This window comes from Pipistrellus kuhlii, unplaced genomic scaffold (genome assembly GCF_014108245.1).
Source record: "Pipistrellus kuhlii isolate mPipKuh1 unplaced genomic scaffold, mPipKuh1.p scaffold_m20_p_57, whole genome shotgun sequence".
NCBI classification, from domain to species: domain Eukaryota; kingdom Metazoa; phylum Chordata; class Mammalia; order Chiroptera; family Vespertilionidae; genus Pipistrellus; species Pipistrellus kuhlii.
The window spans coordinates 887,113-906,431 of NW_023425559.1; the positions used below are offsets into that span (position 1 = coordinate 887,113).

General features: G+C 61.6%; 2 protein-coding genes across 10 annotated transcripts in view; both read right to left on the minus strand.

Moving 5' to 3' along the window:
* The window catches only part of EHMT1 (euchromatic histone lysine methyltransferase 1), a 63,393-nt gene extending 55,108 nt beyond the window's left edge, over nt 1-8,285 (minus strand). For 6 of the 9 annotated variants that reach the window (XR_004984173.2, XM_036416798.2, XM_036416794.2 and 3 more), the window contains exon 1: nt 8,204-8,284. Coding sequence is in view for 8 of the 9 variants with exons in the window: in XM_036416798.2 (XP_036272691.1) it covers nt 8,204-8,266 (63 nt within the window). In the remaining variant the exon portion in view is untranslated. Of the gene's footprint in view, nt 1-8,203 lie in introns of all 9 variants that reach the window. The other 3 variants (XM_036416795.2, XM_036416801.2, XM_036416800.2) reach the window with 1 other exon arrangement.
* A 3,158-nt stretch (nt 8,286-11,443) lies between these two features.
* On the minus strand, nt 11,444-19,109 carry ARRDC1 (arrestin domain containing 1). Its single transcript, XM_036416917.2, has 8 exons — nt 18,918-19,109; nt 14,081-14,191; nt 13,565-13,615; nt 13,017-13,171; nt 12,684-12,866; nt 12,436-12,612; nt 11,905-12,340; nt 11,444-11,835 (listed from the first exon to the last, which is right to left on the minus strand). Exons 1-8 carry the CDS (start codon nt 19,033-19,035, stop codon nt 11,771-11,773), a joined length of 1,296 nt encoding a protein of 431 aa, XP_036272810.1. The 5' UTR covers nt 19,036-19,109; the 3' UTR covers nt 11,444-11,770.
* Between the last annotated feature and the right edge of the window lie 210 nt (nt 19,110-19,319).

Consider the following 19,319-nt stretch of genomic DNA (forward strand, 5'->3'; position numbering starts at 1 on the left):
AGAGAACCATGGATCAGCTGCCTCCTGTACATTCCCTGCTGGGAATCGAGCCTGCAACCTGGACATGTGCCCTTGACTGGGATGCAAACCATGATCTCTTGATTCATAGGTCGACACTCAACCACTGAACCACACTGGTCAGACTTCTGGGTCCTTTTGCAATGTGTGAATGGCATGTGTGTGACAACCCCATTCCCTGCAGGAAGCACCGCTCTGCTGGCCACTGATCCCTTGCGTGCCTGTAACGGCCCCCAAAAAGCAGAGTGGCACTGAACTCCATCAGTCACTGAGGAAATGCAAATTAAACGCACAACACCCCTACTAGGACGGAGGGCTAAAACAAAGGACAAATGACACCACATGTCAGCAAAGATGTGGAGCAGTGATGTGTCTCACACGGTGACGTGGCACAGACCACCCAATACATACGCAAATCCTGTGACTCAGCGCCCGCTCCGAGAGCACGCCAACAGAAACGGGCACCTGTCTTCCGAAGACACAACAGGGTGCTCACCTCACGCTGCCTGATCACCCCAAAGGGACCCAGCTCCCAGCCCACGGCCAGACAGGGGAGGAAGTGCCGCTCCAGCGGGTGTCCAGCAGGGAGAAGGAACACTCGCAGGGCCACAGGCGACCCCCCAATGCGATGCTGACGAAGAAGGCAGACCAGTCAGTGCACGCTGGAGCCTTTACCAGGTCACAACCGGCAGAACCGACGGCGGCATCAGGAGCCGAGGCGGCAGTTACCCTGGGGAAGTACAGGACAAACCAGAAGGGCCCAGGGAACTGCCGTGGTTCTGGTATGTCCCTGCTTGACTGGAGACATGTATGAAAATATACACATAACATGTGTAATCTCCTATAGTATTGTGTCAGATAGTAAAAAAATTTCCCCCAAACGCAACCTGCACACTTTGGTTAATGCCTGCTGTTACTGAACCTGCAAGGGGACATGACAGACCTGTCTCAGTTTCTGTGTGGGCACCAGCCGTCCCCCACCACGTGGTGGTGCTTGTTCCAGCCAGTGCTCACGGGCCAACAGGCCAACAGTGAGGCTGAGGAAGCAACAGGCCTCAGCCTAACACCAGCCTTGGCCTCCATGGGGAGGAGACGACCTGACCTCCAGGATGGAATCACCTTAACCAGCTTAGCAGGCCTTTTCCCCCCACACAGCTCAGGCCCTCCAGGCCCCTCAGGCCAGCACCGTGAGGAGGCCCTGGGTGCCAGGTGCTTGCAGGATCCAGAATCCGTATCTCCTTCCCCACAGGAATCCTGCTTTACTGGTGCACGAAATTCTGCACAGGGGGAGTCCCTAGGCCTGGCCAGCGATCAGGGACGATCTGTGGGGCAACTGGTGGGCAATCAAGGCTCTTTCCCCTATATTCCCCCCCCCACCCCACCGCCCGCCTTGGCCAGCCTGGCGCCGCCTGCTCAACAGCCCCACACACCCTCAACCCCCTGTCAATGCTGCCAGTCACCAGCAAGGCAATAGGTCGCCTCCCTCTGTTGGGTGACTGGAGGGGTGGTGGTGGCCTTGGCTGGCCTGGGGCCTGCAGGCTGGGGCAGCTCCTGCGTTGAGCATCTGCCCCCTGGTGGTCAGTGCACATCATAGTGACTGGTCATTCCACCTGGTCATTCTGCCATTTGGTCGATTTGCATATTAGGCTTTTATTCTATAGGATGGTGACAAAGCAGTTTTTCCTTTGTGGAAGTATTCCAGCTAATAAATGGAGGAAGACTGCCATTTCACAAACCCGGATGAGTTAATGGCTCTGAGCAATAACATAAATGATTAACATCACAAAACCCTCTCATTATGCCTGATTAAAAAGCTCAACACTGTACCAGTTACTATGTATTCTTGCTAAAACAATTTTTTAAAGACAAACTTACATCTGATGGAGCCTCAAGCCCAAGGCTGTCCAACCAAAACATAATGTAAGCCACAACCTGAGCCATGTATGTAATTTTAAATTTCCTAGTAACCACACTTCAGAAACACAAATTACTTTTAATAATATTTCATCTACCCCAATATACCCAAAAGGGCAGGCAAACGGTATTTTACAGTATTAACGTGACACCTGACCTTCCCTTTTCCAAAGAAGTCTTCAAAATCTGGTGTGTATGTGGCCCTTACCCCTCTCAGCTCACACCAACCACACAGCTCAGCTGCCCCGTGGCCACAGGAGGCTGGCAGCTACCTCCGCAGGAAGCAGACGCTCCATCTCCAGCTGCAGTGATGGGAAATGCAGAGGAGAGGAGCGTGTTAAACACACCGGGAGGATGCAGTCAGCAGCACCAAGGGTCTGGGAAAGTTTGGGACAAATGAACCATTATCTTCTTTTTTTTTTTTTTTTTTTTTTTTTTTTAAGAAATATCTTTTTTTTTAAATATATTTTATTGATTTTACACAGAGAGGAATTGAGAGGGACAGAGAGTTAGAAACGTCGATGAGAGAGAAACACCGACCAGCTGCCTCTTGCACACTCCCCAGTGGGGATGTGTGCCCGCAACCAAGGTACATGCCCTTGACCGGAATCGAACCCGGGACCTTTCAGTCCACAGGCCGATGCTCTATCCACTGAGCCAAACCAGTCCCGGCTGAACCATTATCTTCAAGACTTAATTGCAAGAAAAGATAAATACATGGAATTCAATACAGTAAGTTTTTTAAGAGATATCTATCCAGGGCAATGAATAGACCATACTTTGTTCCTAATTTAAAATGAAATAAAGCTCAGGACAAAGACACGATATGTGCTGACTGGAATATGAGTATTAGCTGGAATAGTCACAGGTGCAGGATGTCTGAGAACTGCTTCAGAGGAGCTGAGGGAGGGGAGCCAGCCACGAGCAGGGGACTCTGGCAGCAAGGCCAGGCACCGGCCCTCCTCCTCCCCACATCTCTCTGACAGATCTGAGCAGTCCACGCACATCCTCCAAACGCTACCAACGCACTGCGCATGTGCTCCTCCATCAGAGCTCTGGTGGCTGCCAAGAGGAGTGAGTGGCTGGGGGACCAAGGAGGGCGATGGTTCACTCTGTAATACCCTTTTATACCCTTTATAAAAGTTCCTAATAGGGTAGCCCAAACATTACCTACTCAAAAAATCAAACTCAGCCCTAACCAGTTTGGATCAGTTGAGAGAGCATGGGCCTGCGGACTCAGGGGTCCCAGGTTCGATTCTAGTCAAGGGCATGTACCTTGGTTTCGGGCACATCCCCAGTAGGGAGTGTGCAGGAGGCAGCTGATTGATGTTTCTCTCTCATCAATGTTTCTCTCACCCTCTCCTTTCCTCTCCATAAAAAAACAATAAAGTATATTTTTAAAAGTAATAAAATAAAATATGCATACTAAAAAAATTAAAAAATAATAAAAAATAAAAATGTACACACTATACCTCACCACCCAATTCCTGCCTCATCGCCTTCACGACCTGGACTGGCACGTCCTCCCAGCTCGTGTCCAGGGCAGCCAACAGGGCCAGCTCAGGCCTTTCCTGTTGACTCTTCCCAGATGCCACTCATTTCCTGCTCGGTAACATGTGCTCGGTCACACGATGAAGTTTTGTAAAATCGGGGACCCACCTCAGGAGCATGTGTACCCTCTTACACAACCCCTCGAACAGCCCTTCATAAACAGAAGTGCTCTCTCAGTGCTCACAGCCCTTAGAAAGAGCCTTTCACATTCTCCCATCAGAACCTACGAGCCTTTAAGAGAAAAATGCAGAAAGCATTCCAAACCTTTTCACAATAAAAGCCACTGCCAGTGATGTTACTGGGAAAGACCTCTCACCCGGGAAGACACCGTCTCGGAGGAAACGCCACCTTCCAAGCTAAAAGGACCACGGCAACGTTCTGTTTCCAAAGCCCAAACCTCTGAAGAGTTACTTTAACACATGGGAAAGCCAGAAACCAAATAGAAGCGAGGGTGAACAGGAGGGCGTCTCATTCTGGACTGATGTGTTCTGTATCCCCCTGCCGAGACCTCGCCTGGCCTTGCGGCCCCCTGCCAAGGCCTTCCTCCAGCACCGAGTCCAAGCTCACGGTGAGTCCATGCTCACCGTGAGCCCACGCTCCCGGAGACAGAGGAAATGACACACGACAAGAACAGAAAGCTCCTGCTGGAAAGAGCCAAAAAGATGGTTCTTGGAGCTGCATTGCTTTCAAAGACAAGCTCAATAAATCATGGTCAGATGCACAAACCTGTTTTGTGACATAACAGGAAGCAGAAGCAGGAAACCGGGCTCCAGCCCCCACGCTGGCACTGACCACAGGTGGGTCTCCAACAACCAAGCTGCCCACGACGCCCCGAGGGCAGGCCCAGCGCTGAGGTGCTCCCGCTGCGGGGGCTGGCCTGCACGACCCCAGGACAGACACAGGGGGCCCCAGTCAGGGGCCCGGCCTGCCTGCCCCAGGTGCTGTGCTTCTGCGGCTGAAACCGCCTGACTCACAGCCCAGCTCCGACTCCTGGATGGCAGAGCAGACTCCCACCCCTTCTCTTATCAAACGCCAACTACAGAGGAAAGAGAAGCACGCTCCGCCTAGGAGATGCAAGAAACCCCACACGAGCATGAACAGAAGACTCGGGGTAGGGACCCCACACAAGGCTCAGAAGTGGGGGTGATGCCTGCAGCTACAAAGGGGTGTGGATGTGAACACCCACGTGAGGAACGCGGGACTCTCCCGCCTGCACACGCAGTCAAGCCCTCCTCTTCCGTAGCTTGGGACGCCGGAGGCCAGCTCAGTAAGCTCCACCGGAAACGGACCACAGGGAAGGTGGGCACAAAGGAGCCAGGAGCAAGCTCCTCCGCTGAAGCAGGAACACTGGGTAAAGGTGCCCTGAGCCCTGGCAGGCCTCCTCCTGTTCTTTAACCTTCCGGACATCCGCTTACACCAACAAGAGGGGAAGCGCCCTCTCCACAGAAGCCAACCGCAGACAGGAGCATCGGGGAGAGCCAGCGAAAGCGCTAGTAGCATCACCCTCCAACAAGCACACAAGACCCCACACAGCCTTCCATCCCATCCCTTTTCTCTGAAGGCGAAACGCAGCCAGGGGGCCACCGGACACTGGAGGTCTCCAGCAAGAAAGCAAGAGCCCGAACGATACATCACAGAGCATGCAGGGAAACAGAAACTGCGAGAAACAAACACTTTTAATAACCTCTCCATTGACTTTTAGAGAGAGGGAGTGGGGGAGGGAGAAAGAAACATTGATGTAGGAGTGGAACATCCATCGACTGCTCCTGCGCGCTCCCTACAGGAGGGATCAAGCCCACAACGTTTGTGGTGCATCTGATTATGTCCCCAACTGAGCCACACGATCAGAGCTTTTTAATAATTTTTATTTTACCTGTAATTGAAAAAATTTAACTTAAATTGAAATAAAGAATATTATACACATAAAACAAGAACAGGAGGTATTTGTACAAGAACAGAGAACAGTAAAGAACATGGAAGCAGAAGTTAAAAATTCAGTGAAAGAACTGGAAAGTAATCAAAGACGCCCAAAAAGGTAGAACAAGAAGATGAATGCATGACAAGCCTAACACTCAAGTAAAGGAAGAGAAGAGGTCAGAGAGGAAATAGATATGACCCGCCTCCACTGCCTCCTACAGAAACTTCCTATGACTGCAGGGCACCCATCTCCACATTCCCCGGTTTAACACACCCTGCACGTGGGAAAGGCTCCCCGGAGCGAGTCACGGGACTGGGGCATGGAGGACGCAGTGACCCTGACATCCAGTGAGGAGGGGAAGCACGCTCGCCAAGGAGTAAGAGTCAATCACACTGTCCTTTTGACAGTGAGAATGAGAACTGGAAGACGCTGGAGTGTTAACTTCAAACTACTTCCCACCCGGAATGCCATGCTCAGCCCACTGTCCTGTCAGACGGTCAATCCCAGCACGGCCCTGGGCTCGCACTCGGAACAGGTGGCGAGGGGAGCCTGGCCTCGGTGAAGGACCGCCTCTCCAGTGAGAGAACTCCCAGGAGCACAGCACCCTGACCGGGCAGTGTGGCCCAACAGCGGTGGGGAATACTGGTGAGCTGAGCTGAACAAAACGTAAAATGAGAACTGTTTTGTCCTGGGTGGTGTGGCTCAGTGGATAAGGCGTTGGCCTTCCGACGGAAGGATCCCAGGTTCGATTCCAGTCAAGGGCACATGCCTGGGTTGTGGGCTCAATCCCGTGTGGAAGCATGCAGGAGGCAGCCAATCAATAATTCTCTTTCATCATTGATGTTTCTCTCTCTCTCTCTCACCACCCCCTTCCTCTCTGAAATCAATAAAAATATGTGTATTTTTTAAACTGTAGTTTAGCCTCCCGTTCAGCATGGCACAATGACCGGAACAGACGGATGAAGATTCTTGAAGGGATTTCACCAATGTTGTGAGTCACTGAGGGAAGAGAGTTGAGAGAAGGCAATCACCTCTACCATGAGTGGACGCCAGAAGATAACCCTGAAGTGGCGACGGAGAAGTAGAAATAAATCGATACCGGGCAACTAGTGGGTGGTGTGCACACGGAGCACAGGCCAGACCGCCGAGCGCCGCCTTTCCGAAGCGGACAGGAGGCGCCTTAGACACATCGAGTTTTTAAACGACCTGCATGTTTCTCTAAGAAACAAAACATCAGGTTCCAGAAACAGGGCAGCCCCCGGCCAGAGAGCCACCGGCCCCGCCTGGGGCGGCCTCCGGCCGAAGGCGCCGTTCGCAGGGTCATAGGTTTGGGAAACGCTGCCTGAAGGCAAGGGTGTCACCCTGAGCGCAGGGCTGGGAGGTCCTCGCACAGGAAACCCCCCGAGCCCGCTTACTCATCCGCAGAGTGGAGGTGGGACACTGTCCAGGGCCTCAGTTCTTTTTAGACTGGAAACCAGGGGGGCCTGAACACTTTTAGGGAGCAGGGGCTCTGACGGAGCTGCCTGCACCCATCTCCTCTGCCACAGGCTCCGGAACCCTGGGCCTCGCCGGGCCTGCGTCCTTGGGTGTCCATGGCAGACAGCACCCACCCCCTGCGAACACCGCCAGGCTTCCACGAGGGCGCCCTCGCAGAGCGGGCACTGGGGCAGCACTGACGGGGGGAGGGGGGGGGGCGTTCAGTGCCCACAGCTCACTCTCCTCTCACTCTCCGCTGCTCAGCAAGCCGTCCAGCCCGGGCTGCTGTGGAGTCAGAGGCGTCCGGTGTTCGTGAAAAGCCTACTATGTGCCAGGCACTGGACAAGTGCTAGTCCTAGGACCGGCACATCCTGGTCTTCCAGTCTGGCTCCCCTCACCTGTTGATCAGGAAAACGGCCGACGGGGACACAGCGGGCTCAGTGAGCGGTCTCACCGGACGTGGCAGGGCTCGGGCACGCTCCCGGAGTAACGCGGTGTCCACTCCCTGGGTTCCCAGCTGGCCCGGCCCCAGGCCGCGTCCCGCCCATCAGGGGTGCCTGGAGGGACTGGCGGCCAGGACGCCGGCGGGTCCTCACTGTGCGAACCCGCCCTCGGAGCCCGCACGCGCCACTCCCCCCCGCACTGGCGGGTCGGCGCCTTTCGCTCCGCGGGAAGGGGGTCCGCCGGGAGTGGGACCCCCGCGCCGCCACCGCGGCCCCGGCCACGGGGAGGCCGGGACATTGACAAAAGGAGGGAAGTTTCTCCGTCCGGAGCCGCCCGAGGCGCGCGCCCCGGGCTGACAGCCGCGGGCGGGCGGCTCGGTGCGGAGGCGCGCGGCCGCCAACTTTTCCTGAAAGACCGGCCGCCCTATCGGAGCGGAGCGGAAGGTCAGCGGGGCGGGCGGGGCGCCGGGACGCCCGGCTCGCCCGGCCGCCCGCGAAGTTGGCCGGCGCGCCCCACTTTCCTTTTTGTCTTCGCGGCTCCGCGGCTCCGCCGGGCCGGCGGCCGGGCGGGGGCGGGGGCGCGGGCGGCGGCCGGGCCTCCCCGCTCCGCGCCGCGCCCGCCCCGCCGCGCCGCCTCCGCCTCCGCCCGCGCCCGCACAAAGCGCGCCCGGCGCCGCGCGGCCCGCACGCCCGGGGCCTCGGCCCGGCCTCGGCCTGAGGCGCGGCGGCGGCGAGGAGGCGCGGGCCCGTCTCCGGCGCGGCGCCCCCGCCCGCCCGCGCGGCGTCCCCGCTCGGCGCCCCCCGATCCCGCCGCCCCGCGCCGCCCGCCCGCGCCCGCGCCCGCGCCCGCGCCCGCCGCCGGCCCGTCGGCCCCGCTCCTCACCTCGGCATCGGCGGCGGCCATGGCCCGGGCCCGCAGCGTGGCCCCGCCCCTCCCGCGCGCCATCGCCCCGCCCGCGCCTCGCGGCCCAGGGCGGGGCGGGCGGACAGCGAGTCTGCGCCTGCGCCCGTGCCCGCGCCTGCGCACTGCGGCCGGACGGCGGCGTCCGCGGCGGGGCCTGCGTCGCCGGAAGCGGGGCGCGCGGGCCGCCGGGGGCGGGGCCCGGTGGGAAGGCCGGCGGAGGGCGGCCTTTCCCCAAACACCAGCTCCCCCCATTAGGCTTCCGGCGGGCGGGCGGGACAGGTGGGGTGGGGGGGGGAGAAGGACCTCTGACCTCTAACCTCCGCGGGCCTTCTCTGGGGCGGGCCCTGCCCTGCGGCCCTGGGCGGGGCCCTGGGCGGGGGTGCGCCAGGTTGGGAAGGGGTGCCCGTCGGGGCTGTGCGGGTTAGGGGGAGCCCCAGCTGGGGAAGGTGTCGGGGCTGCGGAGGCCGCCGAGGCGGGGAAGGGGACTGGTCCCCTGGGGAAAATGGCTCCAACTCGGTGGACGCCCCAAGGGGAACGCTGTCCGAGGGCAGAGGGGCTGCGTTAGCGAAGGGGCCGCGATGAGGGGCGGTGCCCCGCTCCGGGGTGCCCCAGCCGGTGGCACGTCGGACTGAGAAGGAGGGTGCCTTGTTGGGGAAGGTGTTCCACGACCCCTTGGGGAGGGTTACCCACGTTTGGGGGTGTTCTGGTTAAGGGAGATGCCTGACATGGGGGTGCCCCCGCCGCGCAGCGTCCCTGATCACCCCAAACCCCATGCTCAGTTGTGCGCAGGGACTTCTGTGGAAGCACTGGCTTAGGCCTCCCGTTCCCCAGTCCAGACCAGTTCCTCCCACCCCTGGGAGTGGAGGAGAGAAGCGTGGACTGCAGTAGAGGTTCTCTGGCCAGTCTTCAAAACAAGAACTGAAGAGGCCGAGTTGAAGGTGAACCGGCCCCTCGACCCCATGAAGGCTCGGTCTCCCGGGAGAAAGACGCAGGGAGATGCCTTTAGTCCATCGTTGACGGTGCACACAGGTGCAGAGGAGGAAATGGATGCTTCTACCCCCCAAGGAAACCTTCCAGCGGTTTCTTTCTGGCAGCCTGGCAGCTCGTGACAGGCTGGGGACCCCCAAGCCCGCTCTGGAGCCCCAGAAAGGAGGCTCAGAAATTACCCACCATGGTTCATGCCCCTAGCCTGGCCCGCCTTCAGCCACATCTGCCTCCGGGGCTGTCCTCTCCATCCCCACTCCTGCCTTGGGCCCTCCTGTCCCTTCCCAGAAACCCTTTCAGGTCAGGGACCTGAGTAGCTCACTTCTCTACCATCCTTCAATACCACCTCGCCACTAAAAAAAAAAATGATACTGCACCCCAGGACTTCCTTGCTTCATAACGATATTGTCTATTTTTTCTCACTATAATGTAAGTCCAAAAGGCCAAAGGTTTTTGTCATGTGTCCTGGTGTTTAGAACTACACTTGGCATGTAGGATTCAAAGTGAACATCAGTGGTTGAGTGTCGACCTATGAACCTGGAGGTCACAGGTTGATTCCCAGTCAGGACATATTGCCTGGGTCTCGGGCTTGATCCCCAGTGTGGGGGGTGCAGGAGGCAGCTGACCCATGATTCTCTCTCATTGATGTTTCTATCTCTCCCTCTCTGAAATCAATAAGTATATTTTTACATGAACATTAGTTCAATGAATGATATGAAAAACCCTTTGCCAGGCAAATACCAAAACAAGTGAAATGTTTTGGGCCATGAGGGCAGCCTGCCCCTATCCTCGGGATCACTGGTAACAACATGCCAGAGGCTGCCCTCTGCATGTGACAGGTTAACGCTAACCATCAGGCCCGTCCTCAGAGACAGATCGTTGTTCTTATCCACATTCTGTGAATGTGCAAACCAAAGCCAGGAGTTGTGTTCAAGGCCACGCAACTGACTAGGGGCAGAGATGCGATTTGAACCCGTGTGGACTTTACTTTCGACTGAGGCTGCAGCTTCTAGCAGATGGGTCAGCAAACTCATCAGTCCACAGAGCCAAATATCAATAGTACAAGGTCTGAAATTTCTCTGGAGAGCCACATTTTTTAAACTGAAACTTCTTCTAACACCACTTCTTCAACAAAGAGTCACCCAGGCTGTGGTATTTTGTGGAAGAGCCACACTCAAGGGGCCAAAGAGCCGCATGTGGCTCTCGAGTCGTAGTTTCCCGACCACGGTGTTAGGTTATCCTGTTGGGGGTCAACTTTGTGCTTTTCTCCAGTTTTCATCCTCTTTTCATCCTACACATAATACAATGTGGCCTGGCGCATGGCTTCCCGAGAAAGAACACATTTCCAACCACAAAGGGTGGCCAGTGGGATGTGGCGAAATGGATCATCTACCAGCCTGTCCCCCAAAAGTAGGCCCAGAAAGCTGTGTGAGGGTAAAAACCGTAACAGCTGCCCTGGGTCCAGGGGTGGGAGCCTGGACCAGAGAATGCCAGCTACATCACGAGGCCCAAGCCCTTCCCTTCTGGACTGTTAGATGTTCAAGAAATAATCTGGTCCCGCTGGGGGAATGGGGGCCCCACCTGTCCCTTCATAGGCCCATGCGTTTGTCATAAGTTAAGGAAACGACCCTCGGCCAAGGTCACCCTCCACCCAATGGCAGAGCCAGACTTTGAACCCAAAGTCTTAACCCCACCTCCCGTTTTCCCAAACTTTGTTCCAGGGCTGCTGGCCAGGTAGGGCTTGCAAAGTCCTCAGGATGCCCCTTTGATGAACATCTTTCCGCAAAACCCTGACGCTGTCTGCTAGTGCGTTCCTGAGTCCCAGGTCAGGAGCAGGCCCGGGTGCTCCTACTGGGACGGGAGGCAGGAAGCGGACTGTGGGACGTGGCAGTGGTGCCAGCAGCAACGTGACCCTGGAGGCCAAGGCTCAGGGCCAACCCTCCCCTCCACCACGCCGGAACTGCCTGCGGCGCAGCTCTAACTGCGCTCCTGGAAGGGTGGGTGCCGGCCGGGCGGCCCAGGGGTGCGCGCACAGGCCGGAACAGCGGGCTCCGAACCGAAGCCTGGGCTCCAGCCCAGAAACCGGGCTCCGGGGTCCGGGGAACGCGCCCGGGAGGGCGGACCCAGGAGGAGGGGCGCGTCCAGGAGGAGGGGCGCGTCCAGGAAGGGCGGGGCCAGAGGGGCAGGTGCCCGGAAGGGGCGGGTCCAGAAAGGCTGTTGCCCTGGGGGCGGGGCTTGGTGTGGGCGGGCCTCGCCTGGGAGGGAGGAGGGTGGCCGTGGAGGGCCCCCAGGCTGGGCCGGCGCATGTCCCGCCGCAGGAGGGCGCCCGAGAGGCCGCGCCCCGCACTACAAATGGAATGCTTTATTTACAGGTGGGGTCCAGCCCTGCCGGCCCGGCCTGGCCCGTGGCCTGGGAGAGGCCACCTGCGGGGGGCCAGCCAGGCGCATCGAGTCCTGAGACAGCCGGTCAGGCCGGGAGCAAAGGCACGAAGCCCTGGGCGCCGGTCCCATGGCAAAGGTTGGCCAGCCGGGAGAAGGCGGCGAGGGGTCAGCTCCCCGGGGTCAGCTCCCGGGGGTCGGGCCGGCGCCCGCACTGCCGCAGCTCTGCTCATAGGACGGCGGGGCCTCTGCGGAGAGAGGGAAGTCAGTGTGGGGCCCGTGGCACCTCCGTACCCCGGCCCCTGGCCCTCACTCACCACAGGGGGGAGCCCACAGGCTGTACTCCGGGGGGAGGATCCAGGTGCTGGTGGAGGGCACCGGCCCACCAGACCCGTCTGCGAAGTAGGGCACAGTGGCACCCGCGGAGACGCACAGGGCCGGGGGCAGCGGGTGGGAGGCAGGGCCGCTGCCCGGAGGGCAGGGTTCAGGGGCGCCGGGCACCGCACCAAAGACGGAAGGTGGCCACAGCTGCATGTGGCTCTTGGCAAAGAGGGAGACAGGGTCGGCCACGGGGGGTGGGCCCGTGGCCCCGGCCTCTGCCTCCTCCTGGGGCGGGGCAGAGGGCACCACCGAGCACTGAGCCCCAGGAGGCGGCCCAGGGCCCGGCTGGGGACTTGTTGGGGCCGGGTTCACAGCGATGTTGCCAATGAAGACCGGGAGCACCACAGAGGCTTCGGGCGCCTTCAGGGAGACCTGCGAGGGCGGAGGGGCGGGTGGTGAGGGTCCGGACCACCAGGCTCCCTCCCCCCTCCCCTCTCCCGGCCCCCGCCGCCCCCCAACCCCAGCACCTGCAGGTAGTAGTCGATGTGAATGAGGCTGCAGCCCGGCAGGGCCGACTGGGGCAGGGGGGGCACCAGGATCTGCTCTTGCCACTGGGTCCGCCGCCAGGCCTTGACGCCGGCGCCCTCCACGTCGGCGATGGCCCGCACGTCGTAGATCCAGCGCTTGGCCTTATAGGACACTTTCTAGGGAAGGGCCAGCCCGTGAGCCCCGGCGGAAAGCAGCCGGCCCCTCCCCCCTCCCGCGGGGACCTGACCTGCAGCAGGCTGGCCGCCACCGGGCCGGTGTCCTTGCCCGACTGGTTGTCGATGTCAGCCTGCAGCCGCAGCACCTGCCCCGCCAGGTAGCCGCGGAGGTCGGTGCTGGCCGTGAGCACCACGCTGCCGGTCCGCACCAGCTTGTAGGAGAACTTCTTGGTGGTGGAGGCCACGTTGGGTTGCTGGGGGGAGGGGGAGGGGGGAGGCAGTTGGTGGGCCCTGGCCCAGCCCGCTCGGCCCGCCGGCCCCGGACCCTGGGCACAGCACGGTCAGGTCAGGACGGGGAGGTCTCCCTCCGCCGGGGACAGGGCGTGGCCACCTGCCCCCCTCACCTCGATGTCCGGGATGCTGTTCAGGTTCAGGGGGCTCAGCACGTAGAACGCGCAGCTGCACTGGTGGTCCTTGGAGAAGCGCGGCGTGTCGATGGTGGCCCGCACCTGGTACGCGATCTTCCCAAAGGGGCCCTCAAAAGACGTGGGCGCCGTGACTGCAAAGAGAGCGCGGACTGGCACCCAGCCGGCCCCCCACCTCCCCTCCCCCGCCAGCCGGCCCCCCACACCCCCTCCCCGCCAGCCGGCCCCCCCACACCCCCTCCCCCGCCAGCCGGCCCCCCACACCCCCTCCCCCGCCAGCCGGCCCCCCACACCCCCTCCCCCGCCAGCCGGCCCCCCACACCCCCTCCCCCGCCAGCCGGCCCCCCCACACCCCCTCCCCCGCCAGCCGGCCCCCCACACCCCCTCCCCCGCCAGCCGGCCCCCCCACCCCCCCCCCCCCGCCAGCCGGCCCCCCACCCCCCCGCCCCCGCCAGCCGGCCCCCCACACCCCCTCCCCCGCCAGCCGTCACCGCCAGGCCCGGCCCAGGGGCTGGGCGCTCGCTCACCAGGAAGCAGAAACTGGAAGGGGAAGCTGTGCTCTCCTGTAGGCAGGCTCCCTGCGGAGACAGCAGGGAGGTGTGGGGGGGCCAGGGCACCTCCGGAGCCTGAGGGGACACCACAGGGCCCAGGAGAGGAGCAGGCGCCACAGCCAAGTGGCTGCTGGGACATCCAGCCAGTGCCCAGCGCCCAGGGGCAAGGCCTGGGCAAACGAGAGCTTGGCTTAAACCAGTGGTCGGCAGACTCACCAGTCCACAGAGCCAAATGTCAACAGGACAACAACTGACATTTCTTTGGAGAGCCACATTTTCTAAACTGAAACTTCTCCTAACACCACTTCTTCAACACAGACTCGCCCAGGCCGTGGTATTTTGTGGAAGAGCCACACTCAAGGGGCCAAAGAGCTGCATGTGGCTCGCGAGCCGAGGTTTGCCCACCACGGGCTTAAACGACAGGGGGCCGGGCGGGGGTTCCCGGAGGCAGATGGGAAGGGGGAGGACAGACAGGCTGCCGGGCGGACGCACCTTTGTCCGCCAGCGACAGGGTGCTGTTGACGTAGCCCTCCTCGGCCACGCAGGCGGTGTCGTTGGCCTTGGCGGAGACCCTGCAGGAGCCCGTGCAACTCACCCGAATCGCTGAAAGAGGGGGGACAGGTGTGAGCCCCAGACGCTGCCAGCCCAGCCCTCCCTGCCCCAGCTCAGGCATTCCCTCAGGGCTGGCAGCCCCCACACACACACTGGGGCCTGAGAAGGCCAGCAAGGGTTTGCTGCCTTTTAGAAGACAGCTCCTGCCCATCCCCCAGCCCCGTGCTCACAGGGAGGCGCCCAGAGGGCACGCCGGGGCCCGCCAGACCGGTGAAAACCCGGCTCCCAGAGCGGGTGCTTGGGGAATGAGGAACAGAGGCCCACGGGGCTGCTGACCATGACGGGCCTTCACCTCCCGGGCAAGTCAGTTAGACTGGGAGGCACCTGTACCTCCCCTGCAGGAATGTGGTCAGACCCGCCTGAGCAGAAAAGGCGCACAATGGCGGGAGGGGTCAGCCTGGACTTCCTGGGCCAGCGCTGCCCAGCAGGCTGATTTTTGCATCCAGAGAGGCCCGTCCTCTCCCCTGCTCCCCAGCTTAGTGTCCGGGCCAGGGACCCTCGGCAGCCTCTGTTCTGTGGTCAGGAGCTGGGACGCCTCAGTCCAACAGCTCTGCTCCGAGCCCCAGAGGGACCGACCACCAGCCCGGGAGGCGGGGCACCGCAGGTGGAGGGGCAGGAGCTGAGCGGCAGGTGGCCCTGCGGCCCCACCCTCCTCTCATGCAGGCCTGAGTCAAGGCCAGAGACCGCGGATCTCCGCCCAGTCCCACTCCTTCCCTGACTCAGTGTCAGGTGAGGGGAAGGTGACGCAGACCTGACACCTGACTGACGGAGCCACCACGGAGGAAGCGCCAGGGGGCCCAGGCCCGGGCCAGAGAACAGCCTGGCCAGCCATGGCCACGGAGCCCCGGGCTGGCCCACCTGCTGACAGACTTCCCGTGCCACCCTCCACACATGCTTCCTACAGGCCCTGGCTCTCCTCCGCCCCCGTCGGCACTGCCTTTGGCCTCTGTGCCGTCCATCCCATCTCCCCTCGGGGGCCTCAGCCTCTCTCTAACCCTCGCTCCTCCGTCAGCCGAGCCCCCTGGGTCCAGGCCTGGAAGTGTCCTCACCCTGAAATCCTGGCAGCAGGGCTCTGACCGCCCCTCATGGCCCAGGGGCAGCCAGGCGGGCGGGAGCAGGCAGGGCGGGCAGGGTGGAGGGCCGGCGAAAGTGCCCAGCTTTAACCCTCCCGTGGACGGGCACAGCCCCACTTGATCCCGCTGCCCTGGGGATGCTGGGGCCCACAGAGTGTGCCAGAGGGATGCAGTGGTTCCCGGACAGGCCCGGTGCCCGCCAGGCACTGCCAGGTGACCCCAGTGGACGCCGGGCACTGCCAGGTGACCCCAGTCGACGGCGCACGGAGCTGAAGAATGATCTGCCCACCTGTGCCCAAATTCCTACCGCCACCGGGAGCTAACTCCACTCAGCTCAGGGACGCGCTGTTACTCTGGGTTTACATAGTAGCAGATGAGGCACAGGTTCCACTCATTTGTAACCTTCTGATTGGCAACTATTCGATCCTGTGTTGTGCTGAGGGGGAACAGTCATGCGCTGGGAGTAACCAAACGTAGGCGCCAGGGGCCTGGAGAAGCGCCAGGCAGGGTGGACAGGGACCAGGGCCCCAGCAGCTCTCAGAACCTCACGCCATCCATCCGCCCAGGAGCCCCGAGCACCACCCCGACCCTCGTAAGGCCGGCCATCGGGGACCAGCCCACGGGCCCGGTGGGTGGCTGAGACTCCCCCACCCCAGCTTGGCCTGCCCCCCAGCGTTCATGTAAAGAGCAGTGGGAGCACCTGACCCGGAAAAAGAACCGGTATCAAAGTGAACACTGGTTACCCCGAGGGCCCAAGCACGGTGGCTGTCCCAATGCCCAGCAAAGAGCCCTCTGCACCCACAGAGGCCCCGTGGGGGCCCCCGACTGAGTGAGCCGCGTCCAATCGCTGTCTCTGAGGAAACCGCCACACCGACGGGCAGGTGCGCTCACAGCACTAAGCAGGCTGCGCCCCGGGCTGCGCCATCCGGGTCAGACCACTCCGTTTCCCAGCACTGGGCTGGCGGGTACCCTGTTTGGATGTTTGGGGCTGCTCCAGTTCTCCAAGGAAAGTCATCTCGTGGCCCCACTGGGATGGCTCAGTGGTTGAGCATCAACCCATGAACCTGGAAGTCAGGGTTCAATTCCTGCTCAAGGGCACAGGCCCTTTTGCCGTCTCGATCCCCAGTGAGGAACGTGCAGGAGGCAGCCGATCAATGGTTCTATCAACACTGATGTTTCTATCTCTCCCCTCCTCTCTGAAATCAACCCTATATAATAAAAGGCTACTTTGCAAATCGACCAAACAGAACAACCAGTTGCTATGACATGCACTGACCACCAGGGGGGCAGACACTCAATACAAGAGCTGCCCCCTGGTGGTCAGTGCACTCCCGCAAGGAGAGCGCTCTTCAGTCAGAAGCCAAGCTCAAGGCTGGTGAGACTCCTGCCTTGGCGGCTGTACTAAGCATGTTCCACTGAAGGCTTTACCTCCCCCCATCCCAGGGCTCCTGGACTGCAAGAGGGTGCAGACCTGGCTGAGGGACACCACCCCTGAGTGCACCAATTTCACTAGTAAAAATACATTAGCCCAGCCGGTTTGGCTCAGTGGATAGAGCGTCAGCCTGTGAACTGAAAGGTCCCAGGTTCAATTCCGACCAAGGGCACAGGCCCAGGTTGTGGGCTCATCCCCAGTGGGGGATTTGCAGGAGGCAGCCGATCCCTGATTCTCATCACTGATGTTTCTATCTCTCTCTCCCTCTTCCTTCCTCGCTGAAATGAATAAAAATATATTTTTAAAAAATTTTTTAAAGAAAATCTTATTTTCTTTCCCTACGTCAGCCCTTCTCTCTGTCCTGGTTCCAAATCCGTCCCACGAGGAAGAGAGCGCCCACCGCCCAGGCTGCCGTGAGGCGGGCCACTGGAAGTGGGGAGGGTGATGCCGGCCGTGACAGGAGCTCAGGGGGGGGGGGGGGCTGGCTGCTGTCCTTCCCCATGTCCTCCCAGGATGGAGGTCTCCCCACTGATCAGTGGCTGGCAGCAAGGGTTCAACAAGTATCTTTTCAATAAAAGACGGAAAAGAGCCGATCTGTCCTTTCCCCCCACCCAGGCCGGCCGGGAGAAAGCCCAGCACAGCTCAGCGCCCACACGCCCTCTGCTCCCAGGGTCACCTGACCAAACCCCCTGCTCCCCCGCCCACCCTCCACCTTCCCCTCTCCCGTGGGTGGGACCACCAGCGGGGCTCCCTCGGCCTTCTGTGGCAGCTATCTGCTCACCCACAGCCCACCGGCCACACGAAGGCCAGGGGGCTCTGTCCAGGCCAGACCAGCCCCCCACAGCTCGGGCCGTCCCTCCACTGTGGTCGCCACAGCCTGCTCTCTCAGGAGGCTGACAGGTGGGCAAGCCAGGTGATGAGCTTGGCGCGGGGCTCGGCTGCCCCAGCTGCGAGGCTGTGCCTCCTTCCGGGACCCAGCACAGCACTCTCTCGTCCGCTAGAAAGCCGGCCCCATCGCACTTCCCACCTCTCGCTTGTGCCCCAGGAAGGACCGCGTGGCCCCTGCTGTGCCCCTGCCACACCCACTCCCACCCAAACCCCAAACTCCAACTGGGGAGACGAGATAGGAGGTGACAGTCTCATGGGAGGAGACTCCACAGGCCGAACCCTGAGCGAGAGGTGAGCAGGCTACTTACACCAGCCTCTTCTCAGACCCCGTGGCCGCCCACTGTGGGGTGAGGGGCAGGTGAGGCCTGTCCGGGACGGGGCAGTGGCTGCCCAGGGGGCTCTCGGTCCTCAGTGGGGACCAGAAGTGCTGAGCTGTCAACCACACAGGAGTCTGGAGGGCCACGGTCCAGGAGGAAGCCGGGTGACTGTGGTCTTGGCTGAGCACCCTGAGGTGGAGGAGCACCCCGAGGTGGAGGAGCACGCCAGCAGGGACACGACGCACAACCTTGTGTTCAGAGTCAGGGATCCCCCACCCCACCCTGAGGGTCGAGCCCCGAGGACCCACCCGGGCCCTGAGGGACACCTCGGACAGGAGAGGCGGGCACCTGGGGAGGGTGCTAGGGAGGGCAGTTGCGGCAATCTGATACCCAGTCCAAAGCCCCAGCAGGGGGGACAGGCCAGGAGGGTTCAGGTTCACCTCCCAGATGCCAGCGGGGCCAGGGGCCTGGGGCACCCAGGGTTGAGCAAGACACCCCTGTGCACAAGAACAAGTTTAGACTGGACGTAAGCAGGTGCCCAGGTGGGCCGTGGGTCCATCTGGGAACCGCAGACTCGGCAGTGGGACTGTCTGTGCCAGGAGCCCAGTCCCCAAGTGGGGGCCCAGCAGGTGCAGGACACAGCGGACCCGCAGACCCGGCAGCGAGGGGCGGAGCTTGTCTGTGTCCAGGTCACAGTGGGCTCTGCCAAGACGGACAGGCGCTAAGCCTTCACCGGGCGGAGAGGACAGGAAGGGCAGAAACGGAAGCCTGGGCCACCCGGGCCTCCCTGCTCTGCCCCGAACGCCGCCGGCCTCCCACCCAACACTCCCAGCAGCCGGGGCGCCGGAGTGGCGCCCACACGGGCCTCGGACTGTGCTAGGGGAGAAGGGGATGTCCCAGACCCAGCGACATCGGCGGCGCTTCCGGGAGCCCCGGCCCGGCCCCAGGAGCGGGCGCAGCCACCTGAACCCACTCCGCCCGGCCCGCCCGAGGCGACCCGCGCCCACCTCGGAAGGGCAGAGGCGCCCCCAGGCACACGTGCACGGCCCCCGCCAGCGGCTCCCCGGGGCTGTAGACGAGGCGGCCTTGGCTCAGGCGGATCTCGAAGAGCTGCACCCGCCCCATGCCGCCCGCGGGCCCGACCGGACGGCCGCTCGCTGCTGCCCCCGCCCGCCTGCTGGCCGGCTCTGCTCTGAGCGCCGCACCGGTGCGACTCGCCCTGGACCCCGCCCCGGACCCCGCCCCACCGGCCCTTCCTCCAATCGGGACATGCTGAAAGCCAGACCACGCCCCTCATGCAGATGTGATCACGCCCATGTCCCCGCCCCCATTATGGGGCCACGCCCTCTACCACGCCTTACGCTCGCGAGCCCGTCCCCGACTCAGCCACGCCCCCACCTTCCAGGTCC